The sequence below is a fragment of the Cetorhinus maximus genome, chromosome 3 (assembly GCF_964194155.1).
Source record: "Cetorhinus maximus chromosome 3, sCetMax3.hap1.1, whole genome shotgun sequence".
In the NCBI taxonomy this organism is placed as follows: Eukaryota; Metazoa; Chordata; class Chondrichthyes; order Lamniformes; family Cetorhinidae; genus Cetorhinus; species Cetorhinus maximus.
The window spans coordinates 187538273-187552459 of record NC_135881.1 but is presented as its reverse complement, the minus strand read 5'-3'; the positions used below and the strand labels follow the sequence as shown (position 1 = coordinate 187552459).

General features: G+C 41.7%; 1 protein-coding gene across 5 annotated transcripts in view; it reads right to left on the bottom strand.

Annotated features, from left to right (window-relative positions):
- Positions 1-2743: 2743 nt before the first annotated feature.
- Positions 2744-14187, bottom strand: part of brd9 (bromodomain containing 9) — a 66667-nt gene continuing 55223 nt past the window's right edge. For all 5 annotated transcript variants that reach the window (XM_078539429.1, XM_078539434.1, XM_078539431.1 and 2 more), the window contains one exon: positions 2744-6829. In XM_078539429.1, the coding sequence (XP_078395555.1) occupies positions 6708-6829 (122 nt within the window). In that variant the 3' untranslated portion in view covers positions 2744-6707. The remainder of the gene's footprint in view (positions 6830-14187) is intronic.

The window sequence follows — 14187 nt, the reverse complement described above, 5'->3', positions numbered from 1 at the left end:
GCTCGAGTGATCGCCATCGCGCAGGAGTGTGGAATGGGCCAGACCTGCGCCACGTACAGCAACAGCGAGAGTACCTCACACCTGATGACCAGGTTCTTACCCGCAATGGAGAGGGAGCGTCGCTCCCACATGCCCAGTTTCCTTTTCACCATAGCCACTCGCTCCTTCCAGTTTCTAACGCATGCCCCGGTCCCTCCGAACCATATCCCCAGCACCTTCAGGCCGTCAGCCCTGACAGTGAAGGGGACAAAGGATCGGTCAGCCCAGTTCCCAAAGAACATGGCCTCGCTCTTCCCACGATTTACCTTGGCTCCCGAGGCCAGTTCGAACTGGTCGCAGACGTGCATCAGTCTGCGCACCGACAGCGGATCCGAGCAGAAGACGGCGACGTCGTCCATGTACAGGGAGGCTTTTACCTGAGTGCCTCCACTGCCTGGGATCGTCACTCCTCTTATGCCCGGATCCTTCCTGATGGACTCGGCAAAGGGTTCTATGCAGCACACGAAAAGGACAGGCGAGAGAGGGCAGCCCTGCCTGACTCCAGATTTAATCGGAAAGCTATCTGTTTCCCACCCATTGATTGAGACTGCGCTACTGATGTTAGTGTAGAGCAGTTGGATCCAATTTCGAATTCCCTCCCCAAAGCCCATTTTGGAGAGCACATCCCCCATGTAGGTGTGCGATATTCTGTCAAAGGCCTTCTCCTGATCCAAGCTGATGAGGCAGGTATCCACACCCCTGTCCTGTACATAGGCAATCGTATCCCTGAGCAGCGCCAGGCTGTCAGAGATCTTCCTGCCTGGCACAGAGCAGGTCTGGTCAGGGTGAATCACCAATTCCAGAGCGGATTTGACCCGGTTGGCGATGACCTTGGACAGAATCTTATAGTCCACATTCAACAGTGAAATGGGTCGCCAATTTCTAATTTCCTCCCTTTCCCCCTTGTGCTTGTAGATGAGGGTGATGATGCCTTTCCTCATGGATTCTGACATGCTGCCGGCCAGGAGCATACTCTCGTACACTTCTAGCAGGTCTGGGCCGATCAAGTCCCACAGAGCCGAATACAACTCCGCCGGCAGGCCGTCGCTTCCGGGGGTTTTACTCTTCTCGAAGGACTCGAGGGCCTTAGTCAGTTCGTCAGGAGTTAGCGGTTTGTCTAGGCTCTCCCGCGTACTGTGGTCTAAGACCTCCGTGATAGAGGACAGGAAGGACTGGGAGGCCGTGCTGTCCGTGGGCTTCACGTCATACAGTCCGGCATAAAAGGATTTGCTGATCCTCAGAATGTCGGACCGTGATGACTTTACTGAGCCGTCTTCTTCCTTCAGGCTGCTGATCACAGAGCGCTCTCTGTGTACCTTTTGGAAGAAGAAACGTGAGCACGTCTCATCCTGCTCCACGGAGCGGACTCTGGAACGGAAGATGATCTTGGAGGCCTCCGAGGCAAAGTGCGAGGCTTGCTGGCCCTTCACCTTTTGGAGCTCCTCCTTGACATCGACCCCCATCGACCGCAGCCGGAGCAGATTCTGCATCTTTTCCTGGAGTCGGGACATTTCCCTCTGTTCCTTTCTAGCTTTCTGGGTGCCTTTGCGGATGAAAAACCTCTTGATGCAAAAAAAATACATATACACTCATTGTTAGAATTCATTCTGCTTTACATGTTCCATGGTGCTTCCATCTTCATATACTGAAGATTCCAAACAGTCCTTCACATTTAGGTGGGGCTACTAGTTGTATTTATCAGTTTTGTATTGATTCAGTTCTAAAGCTGGATGGTGCAATAGGGATAAGTCATCATCCTTTCAGCTCTGGGATCTGATTTGAATTGATCCTAAATGCAAGACAGGATCCCTTTAGCTATGTGGCGACATAAGTAAAATGACACTAGGCATTCTCCAATTGAATGCCAGTGCACAGTACATCACATAACTAATTGATCATACTCACCAGATGGCTTCACAAATAAAACAGACAGATTTGCATTTATATAGCCCATTCATGACCCCAGGACATCCCCAAGTGCTTCACAATTGGTTAAGTACTTCTGAAACGTAGTCATTGTTGCAATGTAGGAAATGCAGCAACCAATTTGTAAACAGCAACGTCCCACAAACAGTGATGTGATAATGGCCGGATAACCTGTTTTTAGGTCATAGTTGAGAGGTAAATCTTGGCTCAGACACTGGGATAAATCCCCAGCTTTTTATTTAAATAGTGCTGCAGGATCTTATGTCTACCTGAGGGGGCTGATAGGGGTTTGGTGCAATGTCTCAATCTAGAGACAACACCTCGGATAGTATAGAGCTCCCTCAGTGCTTCACTGCCATGGCAGCCCTTGATTAATGTGCTCAAGTCTCTGGAGTGGGACTTGAACCCACAACATCTGACCCAGACAAGTACTACCTCTGGAATAATTCATGTTTCTGCAATGGAATAGGGACAACAGCAACATTCTTCTAAAATGCAAGCTTAAGGAACACTATTATGGAGGGTAATTCCTTGGCATCTTATTCCTGCCTTTATGTAAGAGTGCTGGGTCATTGAGAGATACAACACCCATCTTAGCAATGACTTCCACACCAACAAGAGGGTCTGCAAGGAAATTGCCATCATCCCCAGCAAGAAACTTCACAACATTAATCACAATGAATTGCACAAGTAGAAAAGTGAATTGTAATTGGATTTTTAGTTCAATTAGTGATGTATAGTATATGAGAGACATAAAAAGTGATTTAAACAAAAAATACTGGCACAGTTATACATAGTTTATTCGCTTATTACAACTTTTCATCAAAAAAGCACCATTACCATTCTTTTGGACACAAACAGCTGTGTAATTTTGGACATATTCAGATACTTGATTAAACCTCTCCCTCAAAAAACTGGAATTCATCTAGTGTACATTTCAAAATGAAAAGGGAGCATTCTTCAGCAACACATTATAAAACTGAAAAGTCAGTCATGATCATTGTGAATCTTATAAGATAAACCTGCATTTACACAGCATTTTTCACATCTCCAGGTTGCTCCAAAATACTTTACAGCCAAAGAATCGCTTTTGATATGTAGAGAAACATGGCAGACAAGTTGTGCATTGGAGGTCCTACAGAGACCATCGATATAAATGACCAATTGATTTGGTTTAGTGGTGTTGGTTGAAGGATAAATATAGGACAGACACAGTACTCCCTGCTTACTTTAAAATGGTGGCATGGAACTTTTACGTGTGCCTCAGCAGGCATACAGGACCTCGTTTAATGCCTCATCTCAAAGATAGTACCTCCAACAGTGGCACCTCAATGAAGTGTCAGCCTAGTTTATGTGCTTAAGTCCTAGAGTGGAGCTTGAACTCTCAACATTCTAACTTAGAAGGACAAGTATACTACCACTGAGACAAGCTGACACAAAAATGTTGTGCAATTTCTATAGGTGATAGCATGCAAAGGCCAGTTCACTAGTTTTGCCAAGACAGAATATTTCAAAAATTCTGATAAAGCATTGATATGAAAAGGAACAAAATCTAAATCTAAGCAATTTAAAACTAGTTCTGATTGAAATATTTAATTCTGAAGTCTACACAACTAAAGTCTAACTAACTAATAACTAAAGAGACTGTTAAATTTTCATAAGACCTTTGGAATTCATGTGTCAAATTTAAAACTATAGCAATACTAGAAAAGCAGTTGTGTATAGCAGTGGGGTTTCAAGTAATCTCTGCAGTTGCAATATTAGAACCGCATTATTTTAAAAGCTTACTTTGTGGAGTTGAAAAATTACAAAAGCAGATTAACTGCTGTACCACAAACCAGGGACAAATTAGTTTATATTTTGTATCCCGATTGTTTCATCCTAAGCCAAGCATCATCAAAATGACACTTTGTTTTATTCTTGCACAGGATGTGGGCATTACAGCTAGGCCAACAGTTGTTGCCCATCCCTAAGTTGCCCTTGAGGTGGCGGTGGTGAGCCGCCTTCTTGAAATGCTTCAGTCCATGTGATGTAGGTACAATCACAGCACTGTTAGGAAGGGAGTTCCAGGATTTTGATCCAGCGATCATGAACGGCAACATAGTTCCAAGTCAGGGTGGTTGTGGCTTACACTTGCAGGTGGTGGTATTCCCATGCATCTTCTGCCATTGTCCTTCTAGGTCGTAGAGGCCTCATGTTTGGAAAATGTTGTTGAAGGTGGCTTGGTGAATTGCTGCAGTGCATCTTGTATATGTTATACACTGCTGCCATTGTGTGTAGGTGGTGGAAGGAATGAATGTTTAAGGTGGTGGATGGGGTGTCGATCAAGCAGGCTGATTTGTCCTGGATGGCATCAAGCTTAGAGTGTTGTTGGAGCTGCACTCATCCGGACAAGTGAAGAGTATTCGATCACACTCCTGATTTGTGTCTTGTAGATGGTGGACATGCTATGGAGGGGTCAGGTGGTGAGTTACTAACCACAGAATTCCCAGCCTCTGACCCACGCTTGCAACCACAGTACTTACATGGGTGGTGCAGTTCAATTTCTGGTTAATGGTAGCCCACAGGATGTTATTAGAGGGTGAAATCAACAATGTAAATGCCAATACATGTCAGGGGGAGATGGTTGGATTCTCTCTCTCGTTGGAGATGGTCATTTACTGGCATTTGTGTGGCACGAATGTTACTTGCCACATCAGTCCTAGCCTGAATGTTGTTCAGGTCTTGCTGCATATGGGGATGGACTGTTTCAGTATCTGAGGGGTCACAAATGTACTGAACTAAAATTTCCAAAAGACAAAGAAAACAAAATATTTTAGTCAAAGCCAAGCTAGGTTGACTAAATGTTTATAAAATTCATTTTTTCTTCCATTTTAATAGTGGTTTCACATTTAGCAATGACTCTCCAAATATTATTCCAATAAAAATGATTAAAATTCATAATATGCATGTTACAAAAGCTCTCATTTTTTCTGCAACAAATTCTAATTAAGAATATTTAGGTAGAAACTATTTTTTAAATAAGCACATTATTTTAACATTGTCAGCAAGCGTGATGGTGGATATGTAACATGTTTGTTCACTTGGACTTTGAAACTGTCCAGAGTCACATTTGTGTGTCTCAAACTTGGGCTGTGTCTGAAAAAAAAAGTATTTTGAGAATACAATGCAATGATGAAATGCTGGTGTTGGGAGCAAAGAGAAGGAATGAACTAGCATAGTCCACATTAAGGCATATTGACAAACATCCTGTGTTCGCTGAAGTCGAATTTCCCTAACCATAAGTATCACCAATACTATGGCAAGTGAACCTAGTGAAAACATTGTATTTGGTTAAACTGCAGGACATCAATATTATAGTGAAGCTAAGAGCTGTGTCAGAGACTGTGCTAAGCTCTAGAGAATATAGGGGAGAAATTCCTAGGGCTATGAATTGTAAGGGTGCAGCAAATATCCAGCAGATCAGAGAGTATGTCTGTAAATGGCCATCTCATTTTCCTCCATACAAAAAACAATGATGGAGAACTGGACAGGTTCCTTTACAGGTGTGTGCTCTGATAATTGCTGTTCCAGCATGCAGACTTGTAGTAGTGTAAATAACCTGGCTTTTTTTTAATGTGGGGGTAATTCCTCAAATGGCTAGGTTGGCAAAGCGGAACATCACAGCTGCTGTCAATCCAAGGTCACCAATACCAACACAGAGAGAGACCATGTAGCAATGGGAGCTTACAGAATAAGTTGCGGATCAATGTAAAACCTGCTACCCAATCACATATTTGAAATGTCCATCACAATTTCAATAGATCCAGTCAAGAATCACCTGTTGGAAATATTTTGTTATTTAGATTCAATAAGTCTATTGGTATACTTTTTAAAATGAAAGTAAATACATATGTTGACAACTGCCACACATCATTTAGCTTAACAGTAAAGTATCAGCAAACCAAGTTGGTGGTCATTAACTATCTCATTTACCTTTATAAAATATGTACAAATCCTGATATCACAGTCCTGTAGTGTGTTAAAGAGGAATTTAGGCTAGTTGGAAACGTTCTGTTGAACCCAGTTCTGTTGAAAGGTAACTCGATCCGAAATGTTAACTGTTTCTCTTCACAGATGCTGCCTGGCCTGCTGAGTTTTTCCAGCATCCGTAGTATTTTGCTTTTGTATTACTGAAACCTTTGAGGTTTGTTGTACCTATTCTCAACTGTTTTAGGGATTGTCCAGACTGCAGTGGAAGGAAATTAATCTATTGTGCACATTTCTACATTCATCGTTAAATGCCGTTGTCCCAAAGAGACATTAACATTTAGAAGAAGTTTTTGAAAAGGTGAATGGACACTTGAAAATGCACACCATTGACAATCGTGAACAAGATTAAGACCAAGGAATCCTATATACAAAGCTATTTTTAAAAAAAATGTACAGATTTCAAAAACTGCTATAACACACCTACCTGACAAAGCCAAGAGAAAATTTCTCAATTCACATAAACACTTGTGGTTATGTACAGACTGGACAATATGTTACATGATCCAATAACTTCTGTTCATTCAATGCACACTGAAATGAGAACAGGAGACTTCCTTTGAGTTGCAGCAGATTTCAAGTTAGAAAGTATCCACTTTACATTTGAAAGCTATTGGAAAGAATCGTTCTCATACTCTGGTCTGTATGTAAAAGTGAAGAGGAATCCATTCTTTTGCTTTCCAGGGTGGCCTATTTTTACTACAGTACACATACTAGGAGTTTTCACTATTCCGGTTTAGGCTGCCTGCAGCTGTATTACTCGGAGACTGAAGAAATTCACGGAAGTCTTGAACTAAGTCTCCCTGTTCTCCGACATTCAGGTGAGGAGGACTCCCTGCAAAGGAAGAAGAAAATCAGGGTGCCATTTTGACAAAAGTCAAACAAGAAACAAGTTTACAAAGAAACCATTAATGAGCAAGTGAAACACATGTATTGAATTTAGCAAAGCAGAAACTGGCGTAACTCCTTAGGTAAACCTAGGCTGGTCTAGGCATGAGCACTGCTTTTACCAAGTTCTCTAAATTCTGTCAAAATAAATATTTATGATTTAAGATAATCTTTAAACTGTGAAGTGAGACAGCACCTTATTAATATTTAAGTACAGTCCATGGAAGATCTCTTACCCAAATACAGAAATAGGGGCCAGGTTTAAAAGTTAAATCTGAAAATTTAAAGACGTGTGAATGATATGCACTATTATTAAGATGTGGACTGGCCAGCAACTTGTAGCGAGGGAGAGATACCTTGTGAAATGCAAATCACAAGTTGCTCGGCCATTAGCTTCACAGAAACAGCATCATTTGCTTAATCCAAAATTGCTGTATTAACTGCCCATTAAACTCATCACAGAAAGTTAAGTCTAATAATTAACATAAATAGCCTTGTAACAATGTGGGAATTGTTAATTACTGCCAATCAACATCTCTTGCCTAAAAAGTGAACAATTCTAAGTTTGGAGTCTCATTCTTTCTGGTTATCAATGGATTTAGGTTTTAAAAACGTTAAATTTTTAAATTTAGATTTTTTCCTTTTCATCATTTCTCTTCCTCCAATCTTTCTTTCCAGTTCTGTACCTGTTTTGACATTGAATTCACGCACTTTACTTTGCCCTTCTTCTCAGGCGTTTCTCTGGATATTTTTCCATCCTTAAATCTCATTGGTTTGGGGGAATACAATACTTGTTCATTATTCACCAAAGTCCAAGATGCCCTTCTGGCCTCACTACAGTTATCAGCTTGCACTTCCAAAAACATTATGGGAAGAAGCTTTTAAAACCCAGACACGTGCAAACAAGTCTAATGGGGTATGCTGCAAGCAACCCCCCACTCTAACAACAAGGACTTTTTAATTAAACACATTCAATTCAAATGGGATGATGCGGAAGTGGAAAGTTGTGTATTTACAGGCTTGTTTAAAATACTGGGTTTTTCCATTCAAATATTAACGAGGCAAGAGGAGGAGTTTTCAACAGTAAAGCTACTACTAAAAGAAAGCAGCTCCAAAATTACCACTTTCAAATGTGAAGCATTAACCAGCAGTAATTTTGCACAGAAATTGTTCTTAAAGTTTTGCAACTGATTGCAATGAATTGGGGAGCCCAGTGGATGAGCCAGTACAAAATCATTTGGCACAGGAGGAATTTGGCCCATCATGCTTGTGCCTGTTCTTTGAAAAAGCTATTCAATAGCTCCCACTCTGGTGCTCTTTCTCCATGACCCTGAAAATTTCTGCTCCTTCACATGTTTATCCAATTCCCTTTTGAAAGTTACAATTGAATCTGCTTCCACCATGCTTTCAGGCAGTACATTCCAGATCATGATTTTTACTTCCTCATGTCACCACTGGTTCTTTTGCCAAATACCTTAAATCAGTGTCCTTCAGTTACCACCCTTCCACCACTGGAAACACTTTCTCCTCATTTGCTCTACAAAAACCTATCATTTTGAACCTCTATCAAATTTCCCCTTAACCGTCTCTTCTCTGAGAACTTCTCTGGGCTCATCAAATAACTGAAGTCCCACATCTCTTTTATTATTTTTGTAAATCTGCCCTGCTCCTTCCTAAGGCCCTGGCAACCTGCCAATTCTCCAGCTGGGGCCTAGCCAGTGCTTTACAAAAGGTTCAGCATAATCTCCTTGTTCTTTTCACTCTATTTATAAAGCCAAGGATCCTGTATACCCTTTGAACAGCCTTCTCAACCTGCCCTGCCACTTTCAAAGATTTGTGGACATAGACAACTGCGCCATCCACCCAAGTGTCTCAGTTCCTGAATATCATTTAAATTACTTTACATTGCCTCTCCCCATTCTTCCTATTAAAATTAATCACTTCACACTTCTCTGCTTTAAATTGCATTTTCCCATTTCACCAGTCTATATCCTTCTGAAAATTACTATCCTCCTCACTATTTACTTCCCCTGCCCCAGTCTCATGTCATCTGAAAACATTGAAATTACACACTGATACCAAATGCTCAGGGACATCATTGTATACTTTACTCCATTCTGAAAAACAATTATTCACCACTACTCTCTGCTCCCTTTTTGAATCCATGAAGCCACTATTCACTTTAATCCCATGCGCTTCCCTATTCAGATCAAATGCATTACCTTTATCAATCCTCTGTTACTTCAGAGAACAGAAAGAACTCAATCAAGTTAGTCAAACATGATTCGTATTGAACAAACCTATGCTGGGTTTTATTTATTAACTTATTTTTTCAAAGTTCCAATAGTAGCTGCTGAGTTATCCTTTTCTGAACAGGAATATAATATTTGCAATCCTCCAATTCTCTAGCATCACTGTCATTATGTAAGGAGGATTGTAAGTTTGTAACCAGAGCCTCCATAGTTTCCACATTTACTTCTCTCAAGCTAGGATGCATTCCATTGGACCAGGGGACTTTTCTGCTTTGAGAACTGCCAACCTTTCAAGTACTTCCTCTTCATCTATTTTTAAATCAGATCCAATCTCTCCACTGCCTCCTCTATAACTGTGACACTGACAGCATGCTCTTCTTCAAAAACAGATGCAAAGAACTCATTTAGTTCCTCAGCCATGCCCTCTGTCTCCACAAGATGATCTTTTTGGTCTCTAATCAGCATTACCCTTTGTCTATTTAAGTACTGTAGGGCTGAGCTGTCTTTTTTTTTGCATTTTTAATCAAATGTTCACATGAATTTTAAATTTGAATCATACTTTAAAAGAGCCCTTCATAAACTCCCAAGGACATCCATATGCTTCATTGAAAGGTTAAGTGGCTGTGCTCCAGTGATGTCATTGAAGGGGATGAGATGTCTTGCACTGCATCTACTGACCACCACAGCAGCTAGTGCTACTCAGTTTCCAAACAGCAACAAATTATAATAAAACATTTACATAGCATAGGAAATAGGAGCAGGAGTAGGCTATTCGGCCCCTTGAACCTGCTCTGCCATTCAATGAGATCATGGCCGATCTTCTACCTCAAAGCTATTTTCCCGCACACTATCCCCATATCCCTTGATGTCTTTACTCTCTAGAAATCTATCAATCTTGGTCTTGAACGTACACAAGGACTGAACCCCCACAGCCCTCTGCTGTAGAGAATTTCTAAGATTCACGACCCTCTGAGCGAAGAAATTCCTCCTCATTTCAGTCCAAAATGGCCTACCCTTTTCTCTGAGGCTGTGACCCCTGCTTCTAGAGCCCCCACCAGCCAGGGGAAACATCCTTCCTGCATCTACTCAGCGAGCCCTGTAAGAATTTTGTATGCTTCAATGAAAACACCTCTCATTCTTCTAAAAGCTATAGAATACAGGTCCAGTCTCCCCAATCTCTCCTCATGAGACAATCCCAGGGAATCAGTCTGGTGAATCTTTGCTGCACTCTATGGCAAGAATATCCTTCCTTAGGTAAGGAGACCAAAGCTGTACACAATACTACAGGTGTAGTCTCACCACACTCTATACAATTGCAGTAAGACATCTTTACACCTGTACTTAAATCCTCTTGCGATAAAGGCCAACATACCATCTGCCATCCTAATTGCTTGCTGCACCTCAATGACTTATGAACAAGGACACCCAGATCCCTTTGGACATCAACACTTCCCAATCTCTCACATTTAAAAAAATACTCCATTTGTTTTTCCTTCCAAAGTGGTTAACTTCACATTTTTTAATATGATGTCTGCCATGTTTTTGCACACTCACTTAGCCTGTCCAAATCCCTGGAGCCTCTTTGCATTCTGCTCACATTTATACTTAGTTTTGTGTCATCAACAAACTTAGAAATATTACAATTGGTCTCCACATCCAAATCATTGGTGTAGATTGTGAATAGCTGGGGCCCGAGCACTGATCCTTGCAGTACCCCACCAGTCACAGCCTGCCAACCTAAGAACAGGGTTGTCAACTCTCCAGGATTGGACTGGAGTCTCCAGAAATTGAAAATCAATCTCCAGGATGTGTGCAACCCTGGAGATAAATCATTGCGACATTAAAAAGATAGTCCTTTAAAAAAATTTTCTTTGAACGTTTCTCTTTACCAGATTTTAAAAAAACACTGAAAATGGGCAAAGAAAGCCCATCAAACATCATCCAATTTAATAATGGGCCTTTTGGCTTTCCAATTGGCTTGGGCAGTATGTCACAAGGATGTGTTGGCCAACAAATGGCTGGAGTGTGGGGGCAAGTCATGTGATGAAACCTCCAGAATACATTTAATCACATTTGGCAATTCTACCCGAGGATGGCTTGTTTATTCCTACACTTCTTGTGGGTTTTTTTTCCTGAAGTTACTTCTAACAATATTTTTGAAAATTTGCAATTAATCAAAAAAAGGAGCAATCACATTGCTGGGAGTGAACTATACAAACAGTCAGATAAATAGAAGAGCAGATGCGTGGGCAAATTTCAGAGAAGTGTAAAAATAATGGGGTAGTAATAGTGGGGGATTTCAACTTCCCCAACATTAACTGGGTTAGTCATAGTGTGATAGATTTAGAGGGAGCGGAATTCTTAAAATGCATCCAGGAGAGCTTTTTAAGCCAGTACGTAGAAGGTCCTACAAGAAAGGGGGCGATCCTGCACTTAATTTTAGGAAATGAAGCCGGGCAAGTGGTAGAGGTATCAGTGGGGGAGCATTTTGCAGATAGTGATCATAACTCTGTTAGATTCAAGGTTGTTATGGAAAAGGACAAGGATGGGCCAGAAATCAGAGTTCTAAATTGGGGGAAGGCCGGTTTTAATAAGATCAGATATGATTTGGCCAGAGTGGACTGGGAGCAGTTACTTTTAGGTAAATCTGCATCAGAGCAGTGGTACTACTCATTCACGAAGGAAATAGGGAGAGTACAGAGCCAACATATTCCAGTAAAGGCAAAGGGTGGGACCAACAAATCCAAGGAACCCTGGATGTTGAGGGATATACAGGATTGGATAGAGAAAGGGAGGCTTATGGGAGATACCGAGGGCTCAAAACAGCAAAACCCCTAGATGAGTATAGAATGTGTAGGGAGGGAAAACTTAAAAAGGAAATTAGGAGAGCAAAAAGGGGGCATGAAAAAACATTGGCAGGTAAAATAAAGGAAAATCCAAAGTTATTTTACAAGTACATTAAGAGTAAGAGGATAACTAGGGAAAGAGTAGGGACCATTAAGGACCATAGTAGTAATTTGTATGCGGAGCCAGAAGATGTAGGTAGGGTTCTAAATGAATACTTTGTGTCGGTGTTCACAAGTGAGAGGGATGATGTGGGTATGGAAATCAAGCAGAAGGACTGTGATATAATTAAAGAAATTAGCATAGAAAGGGAGGAGTTGCTAAATGGTTAGGCAGGCTTAAAAGTAGATAAATCTCCAGGCCTGGATGAAATGTATCCCAGGCTGTTGAGTGGGGCAAGGGAGGAGATAGCAGGGGTGCTGGCAATAATTTCAATACCTCTCTGGCCACAGGAGAGGTGCCAGAGGACAGCCAATGTGGTACCTTTAATCAAGAAGGGAGGAAGGGATAAACCAGGGAACTACAGGCCAGTCAGTCTAATCTCAGTGGTGGGGAAACTATTGGAAGCAATTCTGAGGGACAGAATTAATCTACACTTGGAGAGGCAGGGATTAATCAAGGACAGTCAGCATGGTTTTGTTAAGGGGAGGTCATGTCTGACCAATTTGATTGAATTTTTCGAAGAGGTGACCAGATGTGTAGATGAGGGCAATGCATTTGACATAGTCTACTTGGACTTCAGCAAGGCTTTTGATAAGGTCCCGCATGGGAGACTGATAACGAAGGTAAGAGCCCATGGGATCCAAGGAAATTTGGCAAATTGGATCCAAAATTGGCTGAGTGGCAGGAAGCAAAAGGTGATGGTCGAGGGGTATTTTTGTGACTGGATGCTTGTGTCCTGGGGCAGGACAAACAAGGCACGGGAATACACGATGAATGGTAGGACCCTGGCAAATACAGAGGATCAAAGGGACCTTGGTGCGCATGTCCACCGGTCCCTTAAGGTAGAGGACAGGTAGATAAAGGTGGTTAAGAAGGCATATGGGATACTTGCCTTTATTAGCCGAGGCACAGAATATAAGAGCAGGGTGGTTATGCTGGAACTGTATAAAACGCTGGTTAGGCCACAGCTAGAGTATGCGTGCAGTTCTGGAATCCACATTATACTAAGGATGTGATTGCACTAGAGAGTGCAGAGGAGATTTACCAGGATGTTGCCGGGGCTGGAGAGTTTTAGTTATAAGGAGAGATTGGATAGGCTGGAGTATTTTCCCTGGAGCAGAGGAGATTGAAGGGGGGCACATGATTGAGGTGTATAAAATTATGAGGGGCATAGATGGGGTAGACAGGAAGGAACTTTTCCCCTTGGTGGAGGGATCAATAACCAGGGGCATAGATTTAAGGATAAGAGGCAGGAGGTTTAGAGGGGGTGTGAGGAAGAATTTTTTCACCTGAGGGTGGTGGGAATCTGGAACTCACTACCTGAAAGGGTGGTAGAGGCAGAAACCCTCATAACATTTAAATGTTTGGATGTGCACTTGTGATACCATGACATACAAGGCTAAGGGCCTAGTGCTGGAAAATTGGATTAGAATTTGACCGGCACAGACTCCTTTTTCTGTGCTGTGAGATTGTTACTGGTAGCCACAGTGCAACACACCAGGGAGAAGCTGCAGGTTTCTCCATTCCCAGCTTACGTTAGATACAAAGATCAGTAAGTGAACCGCCCCCACTCACAACCAACCATATCCCCAGAACAGCAAAGCTACAGCTTCATGCATAAACTGTTCTGTCTGTATCTCCTCAATTTCACATTTGCGTACTTTGCTACATCCAGCCACTCTCACCAGACCACTGGCAGATCATAATGGTCACTACCTGATCAATCTCTCTGGCCATGGTCACTCCCCATTCACTAACTGGTTTCAATGAATGTCAAATCATGTTTATCCTGCTGAAATAACAAGGAATTCAACGACCTATTTTTGGATGCATGCTGTGTAAAAGTTATAAACTTAGAGCTTGTGTTTAATTTTTTGCAAATGAGCTATTTATAAAGTTATTTATTACCAGACAAATGTACAATGCACACTATACACAGTACTGAATGAGCAAATAGACAATAGTATTTGTAACTACAGCAGATGCAGACTGCATGCAGAATAAGATCCTCAAACCTTGAAAGGTTACATTTATATTAAGTACCAAA